Source organism: Indicator indicator, chromosome 32, assembly GCF_027791375.1.
Source record: "Indicator indicator isolate 239-I01 chromosome 32, UM_Iind_1.1, whole genome shotgun sequence".
NCBI classification, from domain to species: domain Eukaryota; kingdom Metazoa; phylum Chordata; class Aves; order Piciformes; family Indicatoridae; genus Indicator; species Indicator indicator.
This window is the reverse complement of record NC_072041.1, coordinates 4,050,193-4,071,135: the sequence shown is the minus strand read 5'-3', so window position 1 is coordinate 4,071,135 and position 20,943 is coordinate 4,050,193. Positions and strand designations below refer to the sequence as shown.

The 20,943-nt window shown below is 41.7% G+C and overlaps 1 protein-coding gene across 1 annotated transcript in view; it reads left to right on the top strand.

Moving 5' to 3' along the window:
• The window catches only part of RERE (arginine-glutamic acid dipeptide repeats), a 169,814-nt gene that overhangs the window by 81,464 nt on the left and 67,407 nt on the right, over positions 1-20,943 (top strand). The window contains exon 9 of the mRNA XM_054394838.1: positions 9,443-9,541. Within this exon, the coding sequence (XP_054250813.1) occupies positions 9,443-9,541 (99 nt within the window). The remainder of the gene's footprint in view (positions 1-9,442; positions 9,542-20,943) is intronic.

The following is a 20,943-nucleotide window of genomic DNA, read 5'->3' as shown; positions in this document are numbered from 1 at the left end:
TCACTTCTATATCTACCAAGTCAAGTGTTGCTTCTTGGTGCTTCACAGCACACTTCAGAACTGAGGTGAAGCATAGAATGATTTAGGTTGGGAGGGACCTCCAAAGGTCATCTAGTCCAACCCTGCTGCAGTGAGCAGGGACATGTGTAAGTCTTCATCCTTTGGTTCCTTTCCCAAAGGCAGCTGGTGTGTGTGTTTGTACTGACTTGCAGATCAGTCTGTATTGCACATCCTCTTCGGTTTCTTACCGAGTTTACATTTTATTTCCTTCCTTTCTGTTGGGATTGATGCCATCTGATTCTGGTGGTTTACCATTCCAAGTTTTGTAAGTTATTCCTTACATAAGAGTTCTTGGAATTGGACTTTCTCTCTGTGTCATCTATAATAAAAGACTAAAGAAGAAAATTCACTGCTTCACCATCTACTTTATCCCTTTTAATCCCTTGGGAGTCTAAGGAGCCTGTTGTTGCACTTGTAGACTTCTTGCTTAGTTCCAAAATATTTTGTTTCTGTTCTGATTGTCTTTGTCTTTCCAGTACATATTTATTTTGAAAATCACTGCTGAGTCATTTTTCTGACTGGGAGAAAATCTCACACTTCCAAGCTCAAAGCACTGCACAAACCCATAGTTTATCTTCTTTATCCTGTTTGTCTGTGTGCAGTATTTTTAATTGCTGTTGTTATGACTTCCTCTTCCCCTTGATATGACATCATGAGACTTTATCCTGTGGTGTTCTTGAAATCATCTCATTATCTTCAGCTTTGAAGTGTCTCCTTTGTAGGTATTGTGGTGCTCATCCTCCACTCCTCTGCAGGCTGGTTTTCAACCCTTTATTGACACAGTGGAGTTCTCATTGAATACTTGGCCTGACTTCGAAGAAAAGAAGAGTCTGCAAGCTTTTGCTTTAGTGACTATTGAAAGGTCCTAAGGCTTTTGAAATGTTGGATTTCATTCATCCTTCAAAAGTCTGTTCTGTGCACTAATACTGTTCATCACAATTTCTAGAAACCTGTCAAGATGCTTTCCTTGTTCACTTGGAATTTCCCCAGAGAAGTGAGGGGTTTTAGGAGTAATGGTTCTGTCAGGTGGGATATGTTAAGAAACTTCTTTGCCTGACACAAGGTTAGGGTGATAGTTTGTTGTCCTGACAAAATGATGCCCTCTTTATGTTTCTATTCACCATTTAAAATGTACCAGATTTATCTGATAAATAATTAGTGAGGGCCCTACCCTGCACTAAGTTGTGTTTTTGTTTCGAAATGGTCATATACAACCTAGAAGATTGATGTAAAAAAAATTGGTGTGCTGTGATTTCTTATTATGGAGAGGCAATAAACTTCTGAGCAGCACTTCATATACATCAGCCTTGACAAGCTCCTTTTGCTAGTGTTTTATTTATGTAATAACAGATGCTGCAGCCCCTAGAATGATTTATTGTTAATTACTCCAGATAGAAATGAAGATCATGGAAGGCACAGTGCAACATATATCTATATATACATACACACACACAGAGGTGTGTATATGTATCAGTTTGTGGAAATGATTATTCACTTAATGTTCCAGGTGAATTTCAGGTCCTGTTCCTTTGTCTAGCTATGGGGATTTGATGCCCCATTTGTCATTGTAACCCTTAGGAAGGGAATTAAGTTTGCCTTTAGAGGTGATTGCCCTGCTGATGAGTGCTGGCATTGCACTGAGAGGTATGGAGGAGGACTTGGTAATTCTGCAAGCCTTTCACCATGAGAGCTTGAGATGGAGATGATCTTTTTTGTTACCAGATCATAAACCAAGCAGCTGAATTTGGCTGACTTTCTAGACTAGAACTAGCTGGGTTTTGTGCTTGTTGAAATATTCATGAGCAGAGGTAGTTTGATTCATTAGACCTTAAAATCTTAGTCATGTAAAACGCAAACATGCATATTCAGGGCACTTTTGTTTTTCCACTTCCATAATCAAGCCATAATCTGTGAAGCCATTTGTATGTCACCAACTGGTAGGGGATGGAAACAATTGGTTTATAGCTACCAAGTTCCTCCTGATCAGGAGAACCACACTGCTTCAAGGCAGAATCCCTCAGAAGTGAATTTGAGTTACTCCCAAAACCTTGTCTTGGGTCACTGTAGACAACATTATTGCATTTTGAGAGCCAACCATGGTTGATGTGAAGATTTTATAATTAATACTGACTAGAGTGCTCCTGGGCTTTGAGTGTGGGTAAGAGTCATGTTTTAATGATCAGAATATCATCAGAAAGACCCTCAAAATACTATAATTACAAGATACCTGTAGAGATCCTTAAGTTTAAAAAAAAAGTGCAGGTGAGACCAGGACTTAATCAGTCAGTTGTGGACTGTTGGGGTTTTGGGGTTTTTTTTTGTGTCTGTTTTAAGCTAATTGAAATTTGGAAATCAATCAAAAAACCTTAGAATTCATTCCCTTCCCAGGTCAGAGTAAATTAATTAGTTCAGAGAGCAGAAATGGCTGGCAAATAGGTTGGAGAAAAAGTATGCTCAGAAAATTCATCCTGCAGTGTGGTAGAAAGCTGGTGCTCTAGATCTGACAGTCCATGGAAAGATGGTGAATAAACATTGCTGCTGGCTGTGGAGTAAGAGTTGGAGTAGATCTTGGTGTAGTTTGATCCTCTCTCTCTGTCCTCCAGAGCTCTGATACTTAGTTGCAGATCTGGTTTAGGATCCTTTTTCTGCTCCATACTAATAGAAACAGAGGGCAGATGTAGACTGGAGATTAGGAAGAAATTCTTTCCAGTGAGGGTGGTGAGACACTTGAAGAGGTTACCCAGGGAGGTCATGGATGTCCTCTCCCTGGAGGTGTTCAAGGCCAGGCTGGATGAGGCCTTGAGCAGCCTCAGCTGGTGGGAGGTTCCCTGCCCATGGCAGAGGGGTTGAACTGGATGATCTTTAAGGTCCCTTCCAACCCAAACCATTCTATGATTCTATGTGAGTATCAGTTCTCTAAAACAGCAGAAAAGAAATAGTAAATGAGCATGTGCAAGCTCAGTGTCCAAGACTGAGTCTCAGAGGCTGTGGTCATTTTGACACGTGGGTTATTTTTTGGTGGGCAAATTGAAGAGCCAGCAACTCTGTGCTCGTATGATAAGAAAATACCACCACTGCAGCTTGCATGCTGCTACATGGAGGCAAGACAAACCATCATATGCTAATACTGCATAAATCTTTCTTTGCTAAGAGCATTGTCCTGGCTTCTCCTAACACACCAGGACATGGGAACGTGTCATTATGAGTGACAAACATGACAGTGTAATACCAGTTTAAGGAAATTCAGTTCGAAGTAAGATGTCACCCAGACAAATTACTCCCTGTTTTAACTTGCCCTTAGACCAGATTTTCTTGTTCATTAACTACAGACAAGGTTGCAAGCATAAAAAAAATATTTAAATACACGTTAGCATTTCTTCTTATTACTGGTTTTCCTTTTGGATGAGTCAGCTCCTCTCATGGTTCAAATGAGGTAGAGTAGCACTTCAGGGGCCATCACTCTCTGCCTGGGCTTGCTGGAAAATGAAGCCACTTCTACTGCATGAGACAATTTTGCCACTTTGAATTTTCATTCATCCTTATCCTTGCTCTTAGGGGAGAAACTTCAGCACTTTATTTGTGAGATGAGTCAGGAAATCTTTCTAGAGTAACTGTTGGAACAGGCAGATATAAAGGGCCAAAAATGACTGCTATGAGTACTTGTGAAAATGCTTGGGACTATAAATAATCCTTAAAAAAGAAAAAAAAAACCAAAACAAAAAACAAAACACACACACAGAACTGTTGCAAGTGTAGCAGGTATTGGAGGGGTTCTTGCCCTGGGTGCCAGGGGAGCACTGGCCATGTCTGCAGTGGTGACCCACAGGCCGGCTGGCACCCTTGGCTCCCTCTGCTGTTCTGTTCTTCCAGCTGTTCAGCAGAGCCCCAGCAGTACCAGTGTGTGAGAAGTGGATGTAACACAAACATCTGGCTTTTTAATCTCCATCATTAGCATCTTGGAGCACTTTGTAGCAATTAGAGTTATTGAGAAGCTTAAAATAGAGTAGAACTAGGAGAAGGAAAGGGAAGTTGCTGCTTTCCCCTGCCAAAGCAGCAGGGACTGATTTCTATGTTTCCAAGCTGTCAGATACCACAAATCAGGTATTTAAAAACCCAGAACTAGTAGCAATTTCCTCCTGGAGCAGCTTACTGATTCTTGTCACCACCTTCTTATGTTAGCTTCAAATTCTGTGGCAGTTGACCTGTGTCAACCAGTTCAAGATCAAAACTTCCCCGTTTGCTGTGGCAGCATGTGAGCAAAACAGAATTGCTGGGCAGAGTCTTTTTGTTGGACAGTTGAGGTTCTTGAGTGCTTAAAGGTTCCATTGTCCTTGGGCACCAGAGGGAGCTCAGCAAAGTTGTTTTGTTGTCTGTGGGCAGTGTATTTTTTTTCCCTCTGATCTGGGTTGTTTAGTGTATTGCAGCAGGTGGGAGGAGGTAGAATTTCAGAGAGGAGGGGGCAAGGAAATTCCTGGAATTAAAGGGCATGTGGGGCTTAGTGTCTTGTTGGCTATGAGACACGGTTGACAAGAATCAAATCTTCTCATTTTGGAGGGTGAGCACTTTAAAGAACGCTGCAGATGTGAAAAATAGCTTTTGTTGTTTCACTTAATGAGATGTATTTGCCACGGAGCATATCCCATTTGATAGTAGGGCAAGATACCTGTAAAGAGAATCTGCAGCAAACTCAGATTTGTCAGCTCTGCTACTGAAAGAAGTGGCCTGAATTAAATTGGGTGCTTGAATTAGCATAATTACAGCAAAAGACCTAGCTACCTAGCCACATGGCAGTAATTCTTGTTCTGCTTTTCATTTCATCATCCTCTTTCCTCTATTTTCTAGCCTCTTGAGCATGGTACAGTGTTAGAGAGCTGCTGCCTGTTTTCACCATTGTCCCCTTCAGTGAGAGGAGCAAATCCCTCATTAATAACTACAATGTTCTTAAGCCTGCATAGATAAAAATACCTGGTGCTTAAATAGGGGTGTTATGTAGATACTGACAGGGCAGTACAAGGCAAATACCATCGTCCTTGCCTCTTCCACCAAGTATCTTTCTTGGCAGCAATTGAACATTTCTTTGACCTACCTGCATTGTTTGAGTCTTAAACTGCTCTTGCAGTACTGGTGGTGGTTACCTCGTGGTTGGCAGGTCAGGCTTTAGGTCTTTGTGCCTTGACAAGTGATGTGCTTTGTCTGTGCCCAGTGGAAGAGCCAGCACTCCGAGCTGGGGAACTCCTCAATTCCAGAGCTGTCCTCAAAATGCTGGATGTGACTGCATCCCCCCCAGAGTGTGTCCTGCTTGAACAATCCCTTCGGCTCGTATTGGTTTTTCTGGGTAGATCACAAAGCAGTTCAGTACTTCCTCACTGTATAGTGGCAATTTTTCTTGAGAGTAAAAGCCTCTGGAATCTAACAGTGTTCTTAATGGACTACAATTATTTAATATTGTAGCCTGAATGCAGCCTAACTCAGATAGGCTTTTCAACAGAGATCATAATGACTGTAATTGCAAAAGGATGCCTTGCTGAAGTAGAAGCTGCCAGATGCAATGCCATTCTGAGCTAAAAAGGTCACAGTAAAAGGGACATTTAAATTAAGTTATAAATTACAATCGAAGAACAATATTTTGATGAGCAAGAGCAGAGATGTCAGAGCTGCAAGATGTAATTCATGGGTTCATTACAGAACAGAGGTGTCTGACAGCTGAGCCATGCCAAAAGGAGAATTTATTTGCAACATCACGCAGACAGAAAATGGCAGCTCTGCTGAGAGGCTGGAGTAGAAACTTGAAACCCTGTGGTAATGTGCAGGCTTTATGGTAATGAGGCCTGCCTGGGATCTAGCATTGTTTAATGCCTGTTGTAATATAAATGAGCTTTTGGGACAGGTGCACGTGCAGAATTTTTCTTTAATCTAAAATCCTGTCCGGTCCTGTGGAAGGTGCTGTGTTTTCTGTTCTCAAGTACAAAACACCTTTGTGTTGCTTCCCTTTTGTTCCACTTGTGTGTACCAAATGTGGATGGCAGAATTCATGCTAAAAATGGTGATTCTCTAGATGACAGGACAGCAATCTAGTGTTTATAGCTGTACCTTGAAAAGTTCAACCAGAAGTTAATGAAACCATAGGCAGTCATCATTAGCTATTATTTATATGTTTGAGTTGCTTGCCAATAAAGTGCTTATGTATATTAAATGACTGAAAGTAATAAGCAGAGAATGAGCCAGATTGAAACACATAAATTTAACTCTGCCATTCATTTAAAAAAAAAAATTCCTTTTTGCTGCATTATCCCACTCCTGGCACTTAGAAAAGCTTTTTTTTTTTTTTCTTCTTTTTTCTTTTTTTTCCCCCCCAGCTTGCTAGAAGTAACTTTTTTTTTTTTTTTTCTTTCAGGAGACTCTAAACCTGTATCAGGTCTCTTGTTTACACAACTGTGTTTTCTCTGTTATATGACTCCTTTCACATCTGTGTTTATTTCTTTTGTGACTGTTATTAATGTGATTGGTTGCTCAAAAGTTAATGCGTATATTTTTCTCTTGCTGATTTGGGACAGTTCTGATGGCCTTGTAAACTCTTCCATTTTCCAGTAAGCAGAGCAGTCAGTTTTCTGTGAGACCAGTCCATTCTTTCTGGGCTGCTCTGATTTTTTGCAGTTTGAACTCCTTGGGCAGTTGGGATGCCAGGTTAAAAACACATGTTGTCCTTGAAGCAAAATAAAGATGCCCTCCAAGTTACAGAAAGGCTTTGGCATTACTGCATGTTTTGGGAGGGAGCAAGGAGGGAAAAGAAACAGAAGCACTATTCTTTTCAAGACCATCAGATTCCCCAAGTGAAAAATCTTTTCAGTAGTGGCATGGACAGAAAAAAAAACATTTGCAAGGTGAGCTGGCAAAACAAACAGAGGCTTTTTTTTCCTTTAAGATGGATCTGGTCCCAGTGCTGGAGTGCAAACAAGGAGAAAAATTAATGTGTACCCTGTAGTAAAGACAACATCTTATTTTCATGCCTTTTAAGTAGCTATTGCATACCACAGGAGCCTTAAAAAAACCAAGGTAGAAAGGGGTTTGAAGTCAGCAGTGCTTTTTTGCATGAGGACATTGAGCACTGGCACTGCAGGTCCAGCTTTCCTCCCTTATCCCTTGCCTTGTGGTTTTGAGCCACTGGCACTGCAGGTCCAGCTTTCCTCCCTTATCCTTTGCCTTGTGGTTTTGAGCCACTGGCACTGCAGGTCCAGTTTTCCTCCCTTATCCCTTGCCTTGTGGCTTAGGGAAGATGGACTGAGGTGGTTGTTTCTTTGCATGGAGGTGCAGTCATGGGAACTGACACTGATGTGGTCAGCAGAGGCAGATTTACAGCCATTCTTCTGTTGTATGTTAGGAAATTTCACCTGAGGAGACAGGTTTGAAAGCAGTGGCTCCTGCTAAGGGGCCAGGGGTGATGGATCTCCCTGACATACAGCAGGTGAGGAGTATGGATGCCTCCAGTGTGTGAATGCATCTCCCAGCAGCAGCCTGCAGAAAGCTGAAGAAGGGGAGTGGGGAGGATATTATTGCTTGGGAGTTGAAGCATTGTTTTGTATAGTTCCTCTCCATTAGTATATACAGTCACAATTACAGCAGAGATATCTATAACTTTGCTTTAGGTGCCATATAGAAAGCTGAAAATGAATAGAAAAGCAGTCTGGCTTAGCTTGCTTTTTTGTTCCCATCATTATTAGCCAAGCACTTGTTGTACTGCAGTTAACACCCTGTATGCCATTGTTATTGCACTTGTTGGTAGGAGAAAAAATGTTCAGGCCACCAGTTAAGGAACATTACTGTTTGTTCTCAAAACATGTTGCAGTTAATGATCAGAGAGGTCTTTGCACAGGAATGACCTACTGTTTTCAGAAGTACTTTGCTTGCTTTAAAAGCCCCTCAAGTATAAATAAATTTCGAGTGCCCCAATAACTTGGTGGAGGTAGAAGAGCACCTTCAAGGTCTGGTTTACTGATTATAGAATAGTTGAGCCAATTTGTGTGAAGTACAACCCATAAAATACTGGTTTCTTTGTTACACAGCTGACAATGTGGTCATCCCTGTGAGGAGGAGGGGTGCAGGGTGACAGTTCATGTCTTATCACTGTTCTTGATGCCTGCTCTGTCCTCAGGCTTGCAAAGAGTTCAGTTATTATAATGCCTGTTAAAATGTTTTGAGACCTGTGAGACCTGGCTAAGCACAGGTTTAGCAGCATAGGTGTTCTAGAGAATGGAGTCCAGATAGCTGAGGATAAATTCTGGGAAGGAAAAGCAGGAGATAATCAATGCACAGAACCATCTTTTGGTTGTCCCTGTTGTAAGGAAACTTTTGAGGGCCTTTAAAATTCTGTGCTGTTAATTGATAGCTTTGAAGCTTTGGTTTACATATAACCAAACTCTTGTGTCTCTAGGGGATTTTTCATGAAAACCATTCTCCCTTTTGGGTGTGGGATTCAGTTTTTAGCATCCCAGCAATATTTCTTCTTGAGATCATTTTTCAGAAGACATAGAGCAGGCTGACTTCAGTTGTCAAAATCCCACTGTACTGTGGAGATAAGATGGGCTCTAAATCTGTAGTCTGCTAAAGGTTTCCTATCAGGAGTTAAGAGCTGGAGGTTCTCATGGGTTCATTGTTGAATTATTTTTTTTTTTAGTGTAGTTGTTCTTCTGTCTCTTTGATTTAGGTCTGTTGTCTACTTCAGGCAACTTTTGATCATATAGATAATGAGTTTAGGGTAGAAGCTAAGGTACACTCTAAACTGTGACCCCTTGAAAGAGGAATCTCAATTTACACATCCCTTCTACACATCCCTTGTACTTCTATACTCCTGTAGCTATCTGTAGAGGTTGGGCTTCTCTGCATCCTTGTATTCCAACAGCCTGGTGATCTTTGCAGTGCAATAAAAGTTAAGAGCATTTTCTGGATGGGCAAACTCAACATCCCATGACTTGCAGTCCTTCCTGAATGTCAGTTTTTCTGGTTGGTTTTACTAGTGTGGATAAAATACAGCTCCTTTTGCTAAATAGTTTGTTGGAGCTTTTAAAATGTTCCTTAGAATTTTTAATGTGAAAAATATTTTTTTTTTCTTTTAGAGTTAAGTACAAAAAGTCTTCAGTGCTTTGTGGGCTCAAACATTATCTGGGAGAAGTTTAGGAAGGAAGGGGAAAACAGATTTGGTTTAATGCTGTTTCTCCTACTACTAAAACCCCAATTACCCTTCGGGTTGTTTGAATTTAACTTCATATATCAACAGCAAAAATAATTAGGCATAGAACATCTCATGTGGCCCCTTTAGTGGTTTTGCTCCAATATCAGATCACTGCTAATTCCACTGAATGATCTATTTGTCTTCTTTATTTTTTAGCTACATGAAAGTAACTATGATGCTGGAAAAGCCCTGCAGCGCTTGGTGAAGAAACCTGTGCCCAAACTGATTGAGAAGTGTTGGACTGAAGATGAAGTGGTAGGGAAACGAATTATTCCCTTGAGCCTTATAGTTCATGTTGCTTCTCTTGCTTCTTGCTTTCTTTGTTCTTTTTCTAAAGAGGTTATCTTTATGGGAAGGAAGAGGGGCACATTATTTCCTGCGCAGGATCAATTTGTGCCCCATTCAGGCCTTTGTTTGATATACAGAACTTTATTAGACTGGGGAGAATAGCTTTCTACTGGTAGAATAAAAGAGAAGATGATCAAGTGCAGGAGGAAGTTCTTCACAATGAGAGTGGTAAAATACTGGAACAGGTTGCTCAGGGATGTGGTTGAGGCCCTGTCCCTGGATATGTTCAAGAGCAGACTTGCTGTGGCCCTGGGCAGCCTGATCTAGTTGGAAATGTCCCTGCTAGCTGCAGGGGGGGTTGGACAAGATGACCTTTGAGGGTCCTTTCCAACTCAGTGCAATCTGAATCTGTAAAAGTTTCTGAGAGAAAAATGAGGGTAAGTGAACAGCTGCAAAACTGCTGGACTCTAAATCTCACTGTTGTGAATGAAGCTTGGCCACATTCATAGTTGGAGTAGAAGAAGATGTAAAAGGCATGTAAGGAATTGTCTCATGTTTTGTTCCTGTTGGTCCTGCAGGAAGCTTAAAGTCAACTCAAGCTGGCTCATGGGAGGCTGCTATCAGTGTGTCTCCTAAACAGTTTAAGATGAAGTTCCTTCTTCCCCCTCATATGGGGTAGTAGAAAGTGGTTACTGGCATTTTAGTGCTGATGTTAGTTGTGCTTCAAGAGGAGCTTGATGTGAAATGTAACGTGTGGGAAGATGGTGACTCGTCAGCAGGCTGCTAAGGCCTGTCTGGTTCTGTGCAAATGGAGAAATGTTGTCTTTCCTGGCTCAATAATTAGGTTGCAGTGTGCACTAAAATAGAAAATCAGACAACTGGAAGTTAGTTATGGCTGACTGTTGTTATGACTAATACTTATCACAGACTCTCTTGTGGGTTTTGCCTTTCACAGTTGGAGAAAGCTGCTGCTCTCTTATCATAGAATAGGAGAATTGTTTGGGTTGAAAAAGGCCTTTAGGATCATGGAGGTCAACCATTCTGTCTGCCAGGGCTGGTGCTAAACCATGTTCCTCACCACCACATCTCTGTGGCTTTTAAACTCTTCTAGGGATTGGGGTTCAAGCACCTCCCTGGGCAGCCTGTGCCAGTGTCTGAGAAGCCTTTTAGTGAGGAAGTCTCCATTAATGTCCATCCAAAACCTCCCCTGGTGCACTTCCTTAAGACCATTTCCTCTCATCCTGTCCCTTGTTCCTAGAGAGAAGAGACCAACCCCTACCTGGCTCCAGCCTCTTTTCAGGGGGTTGTAGATGTATCTTATGTACCAGATGGGAGTAAATGAGGGTGGAGATTCAATTTGTGGTGTACTTACCAGGTATATAAATGAGAGAAACCTGATATGGTGCAAGACAGCATTGCTTGTGTGAATGTGATGAGAGGGAAGTTTGGGTGGAATCAATAGGTCTTTAAGCTAGTTCATTGGTACAGTATTTGAAGAAGTAAATAAAAATGGAATCTGTGATGTTGTTAAGCTACTAGTAAAGTTGGCAGTGGTGCTATAAACTAGAACTGGTTAATAACAGGCAAAGCTTTCAGGGTCTCCTGGCATGTTTTAATTTTTCAGACAGCATCTGGAAAGACTTTTTTTAAGCTCTGGTTTCTCCTTAAGTCTTTCAGGGAGTTATTCCAATGAATTATGTGTGCTTGTTCTCTCCTTTTGTAAACCTTTTTGCAAGAGCTAGATTAGGGGTAGGCCAGGCCATATAAACCTGGATTAAAGCAGGCTTAGTCTGAAATCCAACAAAGGACCTTTGTGGGAAGGAGACTGCCTGAAGTCGCGGAGTGAAAGAGGATCACAAGCTAACACTGGCAGCAGAGCAGATGAGTAAAAAGCCTAGAACAGTCTCCTGGTAAGTTTTGCAGTTATCTTGTCACCAAAGGGAGTTTTGTTTAGGGAACTGGCTGTCAGAACAAATACTTCCAGTGCTCTGCCCTGTGTTTAGTAGGTTTCTGTTCATTTTGGTTTAACCTCTGTTTTCTCTGCATACATTTTCCCACAGCCATGGTTAAATTGTCCAGTGCCAACAGCCCTCTTCTCTTCTATGTAGCGTGTATTTTTTCCACTCTCCTTGTTTGTTTTTTTCTTTTCTCATCAGCAGTACTATGTTGTCAAAGCCATGGCTGCTGCAGCTCAGGGTTTGTTGATGGGCAGTCCCTGTTAAATGACAGAGAACAGAGCCTTACAAATAGAAACAGCAAAGTTCATGAAAAATGAAGCATTGCTCCAAAAGTGCAGACTCTGTGAGTACAGAATAATGATCACTGACTCTATAAATCATTGTCAGGCTCAGCTCATTTTATCATATTTGTTCTTGTTCTGTTCCATCCAAGTTTCCAGAAACCTTTGGCAGCCCTCCAGCCTCAGCAGAGCCAAAGATCAAACTGTGCTCTTATTTATAGGCAGCTAAGCTCCACCTGCACAGCTTCATGGTGTGGTTGTCCCTAGCAGTTCATAGAAAACTCTCAGATTAAAGCAGCTGAACTGCACCTCTGAGAATGTGTGAGACTTGCAAGGGAATTTTCTTCATTGTGAACCTGGGGAGACCTTTGTGCATGATACGTGGAGTGCTACAGCTGCACAGGAACTCCCCAGCAGAGTATTTGTTAGGAAACATTGGTGTGGCAAACCCAAAGTCTGGCCAAAATAATGAAATGAAGGTGAGAACCTTAAGTGTCTCTTCACTATTCAACAATATTTGCGATATGATGCTGTGAATCATGCAAAATTACCAAAAATTCATTGCTAAATAAAACTTGAAACTTTTTTTCCTATGGACTTTCTGTTGACCAAAGAGAGAACTTTTCTTGTTAGACAAAACCAGCTTATCTGCCTGTGAGCAAACTGAGCAAGAGATACTTTGCAGTGATCAGAAGAGAGGACAATAAAGGCTGGGAAGTTCTGTTATTTTTACTGCTGCTGATGTGGTTACAGAGGTTGAGATCGAATTAAAGAGAGGATAAAATTTGCCAGTGATTGAATTAACTGGAAGGCTTTGTAAGTATGAAGATAGAGCTTTGTTTTCTGCCTTGTGCTTCTAACCAATGGCTATTTTAAAACTTTTTTTTCCCCCAGTATGTAAATTCAGAGGCGTACTGTGAAAAGCAGTCATCCACACTGCCTCAGAACAGTGGCTAAAGAAACTTCTTCACTGATGTGTCTCCATGCAGCTCAAACAGCAGCTGTTTCCTGTTTACCAAGGCTGAAGCTACACCTGACAACATCCATTTCCAGCAGTGATTTGGTGGGGGTGTTTGGTTCTCTTGTAATGCTCATAAATTTCCCTCTGTGGACAGTTCTGTTGAACAATGGTCATGTATAATGCCACAATTAAGCACCTTCTAAGCAAGCACCCATAGAGACCAGCTTTCAGCAGCATCACCTGGTGGAGCCCTGTTAGTGTTTGGCTGCAGTTTGAACCAGCAGTGAAGCTCTGGTGGGTGTGTTCTTTGGGAAGGAGCCATGGAGCAAGCCCTCTGTTCTGACACAGCTGCTGACAGTGGCCCCTGAAGGGTTTTCCTGCCATTGAATGCCATGCTTGAAGTTTGGTGTGATGCTCTCTGCTGGAGCAAGATCAGGGTAGCTGGGGAAGAGAAAAACTGACTGGGAATGGGTCTAGAGCAGGCCACAAAAATGCCTAGAGGGCTGGAACCCCTCTGTTGTGAGGCCAGGTTGAGAGTTGGGGTTGTTGAGCCTGGAGAAGAGAAGCTCTGGGGATACCTTGTGGCCTTCCAGTGCTTTAAGGGGACAATCAGAAAGCTGGGACAGACTTTTTAGCAGGGCCTGTTGTGACAAGACAAGGAATGATGGGTTTAAACTAAAAGAGGGAGAATCAGACTGAATGGAAGAAAATTTTTACACTGAGGGTGGTGTGACCCTGTCTGAGGTTGCTCAGACAGGTGGTAGAAGGCCCAGCTCTGAAACCATTCCAGGTCAGGTTGTTTGGGTCTCTGAGCAACCTGCTCTAGTTGGGGATGTCCTTGCTGACTGGAGTAGAGGAGCTTTAAAAGTCACTTCCAACCCAAACCATTCTATGAGTCTGTGACTTAGGCATTGGGCATGTGTTCCAGGTGGTACTTTTAGCTAGAAGGAGATACCACATTAACCACTTCTTTAATTTTCTTTGGCCATCTTTCTTGGTCTCCCTAAGACCTGGTGTCACCCAATCTCTGGGACACTGGTTTTGTTTCTCTGTGTACAACAGTGGGTTCCTGTACAGGCAAGATGTAGTTGGTATTTGTCTGAGAAACCAAAGACTCAAAACTCAGCAAGGGATTGTCAGAATGAAAGAGAAGTGAGCTCTGCTTTGCATCTCATGGTCACCTCTAAAATTGTTAATCTTTGTCAGAGTGCAGGCATTTTGGGTGCCAGCAATCAGAAATCCCTAATATGTTCTTCTCCAGTTAGAAATATTCCAAAACTGACGTTGAAGTTGTGTTTTGAACTATGGTGAGTTAATCATCTGTAGGGAATAAATACCATGGACCTGAAACCTGCCTGTATTGAAACTCAGCTGATGATGTGCTGCTTTACTTTCCACAGATTCCAAATCTGGAACTATGATCATTGGCTTCTTTCAGTTCAGGTTAAATTGAACATTGAACATCATATTTCCTGGCATGCTTTCAGTGGAAATACTTCACAGGAAAAAAGAAGTGTCCTTATGGAATTTCCACCCAAAATCTTCTTTGCAAAATGGGTTTGATACTTCCAATGATGTTCAGTGCAATTCTGACCCTACACTTGGTTCAAGTCCAAAAATGAGTTTATTGTGCACCCTTCCATGTCAGACAGAGAGCCTGTCAAATGGCTGCCATTTGCAAAGGACACAATGTTCATCCCAAGTTTGGTTAATTTATTGAGATAGTTTTCTGTTCTGGTGAGCCTCATGGATGGGAAAGGTTGAAGGAATTGGACTGGTTCAGCCTGTTCTGCACATAAGTCCTGGCTGATTTGATCTCACCTTTTTGTCCCTTTATTCAGAATGTGCCTTTTTTTTTTCCCTCTTCCCTGGCTTTTGATAAAAAGTACTAACAAAATCAATACAGCTTACAGAAGAGAGAAATACAAATCAGAACCCAAAGAACCTCTAGTTTATTAGGTTTTTAATTAAACATGATGAACACATTTTAAATAACACAAAGGCCTCAGGCTGAGCTGCATCTAATCGAAACAGATTAAGTCACCCGTCCACACTTGGGTAGTTATTAATTCTGTTTACTTATGCATGCTAGCTAAAGGCAGAGTTCACTGCTGCTGTGTTGCAGCTTATTGCACAGGGATGCTTCTGCTGCATGGAATTGTGCTCCTAATTAGCATTCAGATGTTGATTATGAAGAACACTGGTGAGGCTACTAGAACCCCCTTGAAAATTTAGGGTGCTGGCTTCAGAGCTGAGCAAAATCTGGGGGACCAAAGAGTAGTTTTGCCTTTTTTTTTTTTTTTTTTTGATCACTCCTCCTTTTTTCTGCTATGCTTGGCCTTGTCTTTTCAGAGATGTAAAATTCTCAAATTGCTCACTGTTCCTTAGGAAGGTGGTTTGTGTTTTCTTTTCACTTGTGCATCTCCACGCAGAGCTGTGGCTGACACCCCTGTGACATCCTTGATAAGTAGCTTTTATCATGAAATATGCTGCCCTTTAAATATTTTACATTGCTTTTGATGTCGAGTTGTTGAGGTAAACAACCTAGATTCAACCAACCTCTTAAATTTATGTGCAGGGATAGTTAATCCTTGCTGGTGATAAACCTTAATTGGCCATGTACATGGATTTACAAGTTCATAAATTTTAAAATCTCCACACCTGGCTTCAGCTTTAAGCTTATTTGTCATAAAATAGAAGCAGGGATCCTTCTGCCAAAAGTGACAAGATACAGCAAACTAATTTCCAAACATGTTTGCAAGCATTTGTAATCCAGTGTAGCTGGTCAAGAAATTGCTTATGCAAAATACATTCTTATTTGCTTGGCTCCTTTGCCTGAAATCATCCTCAAATGTCTCTTGTCTGCCCTTTTTGGAATATCTGTTCATAAAAACATTGTTTTCATTGCTCACTCCTTTGAAGCCAGGCTTCTCAGATATGCTGGAAGACAGAGCTGCTTACTGGGGCAAAAATACCATGAATTTTATTTACTGTTTATATGGCAGCTATAGAAAATGGAATTCACAGCAAAATTGAAACAGAGCCTCTGGAATAGTCAGAGGGGGGGGAATATCATCAAGGGATGTCGGAAAAAGAGGCTGGCATTACAGGGTTGCTTTGAGTAATGGAGTGGGCTTAGAAGGTTAAGGTATCAGTTACTGCTTAGTTTTAGGGGGGTTTATCACCAAAAACTAAATGATACAGCTTCAGAGTGACAGTTGCTGCCAAATTAACCTCTCCTGGACTTCAGAAATCAAGCCACCTGATGCCATTTGCAAGTGTGTTAATCAGTAACACTGGAAAATTAACTGAGCATTGAGATAAAGCTCACAAAGAGCAATCACCATGGTCTAGTGGGAACTTTGTTTTAGGAAGAGAGATTTTAGTTTGAGTGGGAATGTAGAGCCTTGGCTGTAGCTTGTTCTGAGAAGTGAAGAGTGTAAAAGAGCCATCAGTCCTCACAGTAAAAAATTAACTGATGAAGGATGAAAGAATTCTGCTTGGGGGGGAAGTTATTAATGAAAGGTTGTGTAAAATTGCAAGCACTGAGTAGCTGACAGGTGCACAAAATAATAAGGTCTAGTACAGCTAGGAAATAGGAGGTTCTAGTGTGGCTAGAAAAGGTGAATTTAGTTTAAACACAGGTTTCTAGACAAAAGATTAAAATCTCTTTGGTTGTGATTAACTTGCATCAGTCTTTGATCCAAGCCCTTGTTTAAAGGGATCAATATTGCACATCCAGCACTGAGTTTATTGTCAAGTCCTTTTGGAAATAAGACAGTGAATTAAAAATCAATTATACGTGCAGAAAAGTTTGTGTAGGGCAATCAATTTTGTCCTTTTAGTTTGCAGAAAGATTCCATTGTTTAACCAGCTGTGAAAAGGAATGAATTTTAAAAGCCTCCAGCAAATGAGATGGCCCAAATGGGGTGGGGGAAGTAGATTAAAGGGGGGGGGAAATTATTTCGGCATTTCATGTTCCGCAAAGGCTGCCTTCAGGGATAAATCTATAAATCCTGTCAGTGACCTTGGCTTCAAAATGGGTGATTTCACTGCTTTCCCTAATCTTGATCTTTCTACAGCTGCCAAATAAGTTTAGTCTTTTCTTAACAATATCCTTTTTTTTGTATTTGCTTTGTTTAACCACCATATGGTTCTTGATTCAGCGTCGTTCTGCCTTCATGTGGAATATTTTTTTCTGTTACGCACTTAACATATTGCTGATCACCCCACCCCCCCCAAAAAAAAAAACCACAACACAAAAACCCACCCCAACAGATATTTACACTGGCCAGTTGCCATAGCTTAGAAGGCTATTTCTGTGTGTGTGGGGACGGAAGCTAAACTCTAAACTCCCAAGCTGAACTTCGGTATAAACTTAAATCATTTGTGGGTGCTTTCAGAAGCTGGTGGTTTGTTTTGGTTTGTAGGAAAAGGTTTGTAATAGAGAGAGAGAGGCACAGCCAACACAGACAGAAGCACAGAGTTCACTGTTGCCAAGGGGGAAGAATCTGCTGCTTTAAAGATTAATAAACACGACAGCAGTTGATTGCTGAAACCATGTTTTTCATCTCATTTTCAAGGGCATCTTAAAACCGGAGCTCGCTCACTCACACTTGCTGGCATTCTCCATCATCTTTCTGTGTTCGTTTAAAAATGAGAACGAGGCACTGGGGGACATTGAGAGATTGCATTCCTTCTCCCATAGGGCAGAGTGGTTATTTTATAAATGAAGAGGGCCAAAAAAGCTATCCTCCCTAGTTCCTTAGCAACAGAGCTGGAGTCAGTTTTAATGTTCGTGTATATCTTACAAGTTCTATGTATAGAAGCAGGAGCTCAGCAGTATTGCAACTGGAACAAAGACTGCTCACCCCAGCTTTGTGCCAGGGAGGAACAGAAACCAGGAGTGCTGATATGGACCTGCCTTTTTTTCCCCCCACCTTCTCCCCATTCAGATGATATTCTGGTCCCTGACACAGTTACTGTCTGCAGTACTCTGACCTCCTATTCAGATTTGATCTGCTAAGAGATCTGGAACCTGGTTTAAATAGAGCAGCATTAGTAGGGAGAAATTCATTACAGTGAGGGTGGTGAGACACTCGGAGAGGTTGCCCAGGGAGGTTGTGGATGCCTCCTCCCTGGAGGTGGTGAGACACTCGGACAGGTTGCCCAGGGAGGTTGTGGATGCCTCCTCCCTGGAGGTGTTCAAGACCAGGCTGGATGAGGCCTTGAGCAACCTGGGCTCTAGTGGAAGGTTTCCCAGCCCGTGGCAGGGTATTGGGTGACCTTTAAGGTCCCTTCCAACCTAAACCGAAGGTTCCATGTCCTGTTCCTCTCCAAAAGGAGAATGAGTCTTGACATTGTGACAGAGCATCTGGAGAGTGCAGGGAGTTAATGCTCTTGCCATAGCAAGCAAAACCAAGGGTGTAATTTGAAGTGTTCATCTTTTGACCATGGTAAAACTTCTTTTGCTCGCGTGTCTATTTGTTGGGGAGGGAGGGAATGCATCTTGATTTAATTTTTGTGTGTGTGTTAAGATGCACAGTATCAGAGCTTTGTTGTGCACATTCCACTGACCTATTTACTCTCCCTTTGTTCATAAATTAATTCCCAAACTCTGATATTTCATTTAAAAAAACTAATGTTAGATATAATTCAGATCTGTTAATATTATGACTTCTAAAATACTGATAGTGTAAGATCTGTTTCATAGAATGGTTTAGGGACCTCACAGATTATCTACTCCAACCTCCCCAGCCGTGGGCAGGGACACCTCTCTGCTGGACTTGGTTTTACAGTTTGCTTCCTATTCTTAGTGCAAACATAATAAATGGCCTTAGCCATCTGGCTCACGCTCCTTGGTGTGTGTTATCCTAACAACTCAACACCTAGGGTTGGAGGAGCTCATTTATGCTTTTGAAAGCAATGTTAATAATTAAAAAAAAAAAAAAAGCTGGTTAGCTGTGTTCAGAATATTTTGTGTTCTTCAGGAAATGCTTTAAATAATGTGGTTTAAATGTAGGTTCACCTTTTCTGATGGTTAAGGAAGGCTGAGTGGTTTATTGGTTTGTATTAATAGCAACATTTAGAGTCCTTGGTTTGATTTCAGATTGTTTCAGTCATTTGTCATTTCAGTAGCTTGGTTGAGTTTCTGTCTTGCAGGTGTTAAGAAATTGAGATTAGTGTACAGGATTCCTGCCTCCTTAACACCTGAAGTGCAATTACAGTAATAAATGATGGTGAAGTGCTTTGATATTTTTCCATGTTAAGTGTCTGATAGAAATCTCCAGCATCTTTCCAAGTAATTTTGGCTGAGCCTAAGTTGATAGAGGTCAAAGTGTTTCATTTTGGAATATTTATGCTGGAATTCCACTTCATTAAGTACATGGAGTCCAGGAATGGATTACTTGGTATGGCAAATCACTGTCTTGTTTTGAAAGAGCTGTTTGTTGTCTAAACCATAGAATGGCTTGGATTGGGAAGGACCTCCAAAGGTCATCTAGTCCAATCCCCCTGCAGTCAGCAGGGGCATCCTCCACTGGAGCAGGTTGCTCAGAGCCTTGTTGAACCTGACCTTGAATATCTCCAGGGATGGGGCCTCCACACCTCCTTGGGCAGCCTGTTCCGGACTTCCACCACCCTCATAGTAAAGAACTTGTTCCTAACATCCAATTTCAATCTCCTCTAATTTCAAGCCACTGTCCCTCATCCTATCCCAGCAAGCCTTTAGAAACAGTCCTTCTGCAGCCTTCTTGTAGACCCCTTTGGTTAGTGGAAGACTGCTCTAAGGTTCCCCTGGAGCCTTCTCTTCTCCAGGCTGAAAAGCCTCAGTTTCCTTAGCCTCTCCTCACAATAGAGGTGTTTCAGTCCCTTGATCATTTTCATAGCCCTCCTCTGGACCCACTCTGTCAGGTCCATGTCCTTCCTGTCCTGAGAGCTCCAGAGCTAGACACAGTACTCCAGGTGAGGTCTCACCAGAGTAGAGCATGGGAAATGCCATGGGAAACAGCAATTTGCTGATCCTAACAGTTTTGTTACAAATACAAAACCCCAGGCTCAATTAGTAACTAATTGTAAATAGCCTGGATTCCAACCCCTACCATTCTGTGATCCTAGGATTTTAATGTTGGAAAAGGCTCCCTTTTTAACAAGTAATTTGATTTTTCTAATAATTATAGATTTTTTTTTTTTTTCCCCCCCAGGCTTTTGGAATGTCACTGTGTGCTCTGTCATTCCACCTGACAGCTTGCCTGAGCATTATTCAGTATGGCCTAGTGGTCACTGCAGCAGAAAATGACTAAATGCTTCTTCAAGTTGGTGCAGTGACGTAACTCTTAGTTAAGAAACTTTGATTGCTGTCACAGTGTGGCTGCTTTAGCACTCAGGACTTGCCTTTCTTGCCCAAGCATAAGCAGTGTGAATACCAAAATGCCCCTTGTTTGTTAGTGCTGTTTGCATGATCCATTTGATTTTTCTAATCTTCCCTGTCAACACCACCAGTTGTTTGTTTTTTTTTTTTTCTGTAATCCTTCAAATGGCATAAAAATGCATTTTAATGAAGCAAATTACATAGCTCTGTCTCCTTTCTTGTATAATCAAGGGTGGCCATATTCAATTAGACTGAAAAATGATCATTGTTCTGTTACAGGCTGTAACAGAGCAAGTGGAGGGAAAAAAAACCCCAAAACCAAAAACCTGTGATCCATCACCAGTTGCTCAGCTTCATGTTACTTGAATCACTTGCCATGCTGTCGGTGGCTCTGAATCCTCCATGGGAGCCATTATTTAATTGAAGTTTGTGGAGGTGTCACTTGTTTGATAATAGGCTGCTTCTGGAGGAGACGCAGAGTGACTAAATATTAATCATTTGCTGCATCCATCCAGGATTCCTCATTAGTTACGAGGGTAACAGTGCCGTAAAGCTAATGATTATGCTGCCATAAAAAGAGTTTGACAGCAAATAAGGACTCGATCCAGAGAGATACTCAGTACCTGCTAGTATTGAGGAAGTCTGCTGCTGAGAGGGCTTAATTTCCCAGCCTGGCTCCGTGCTGCTTACGTAGCAAATGTGAGAGGTTTCATGTGAGCCTGAAGGAGCTGAGGTTTGAGTGTAAAATGCCACCTTGGAAGAATCACAGAATCTCAGCATGGTGGGGGTTGGAAGGGACC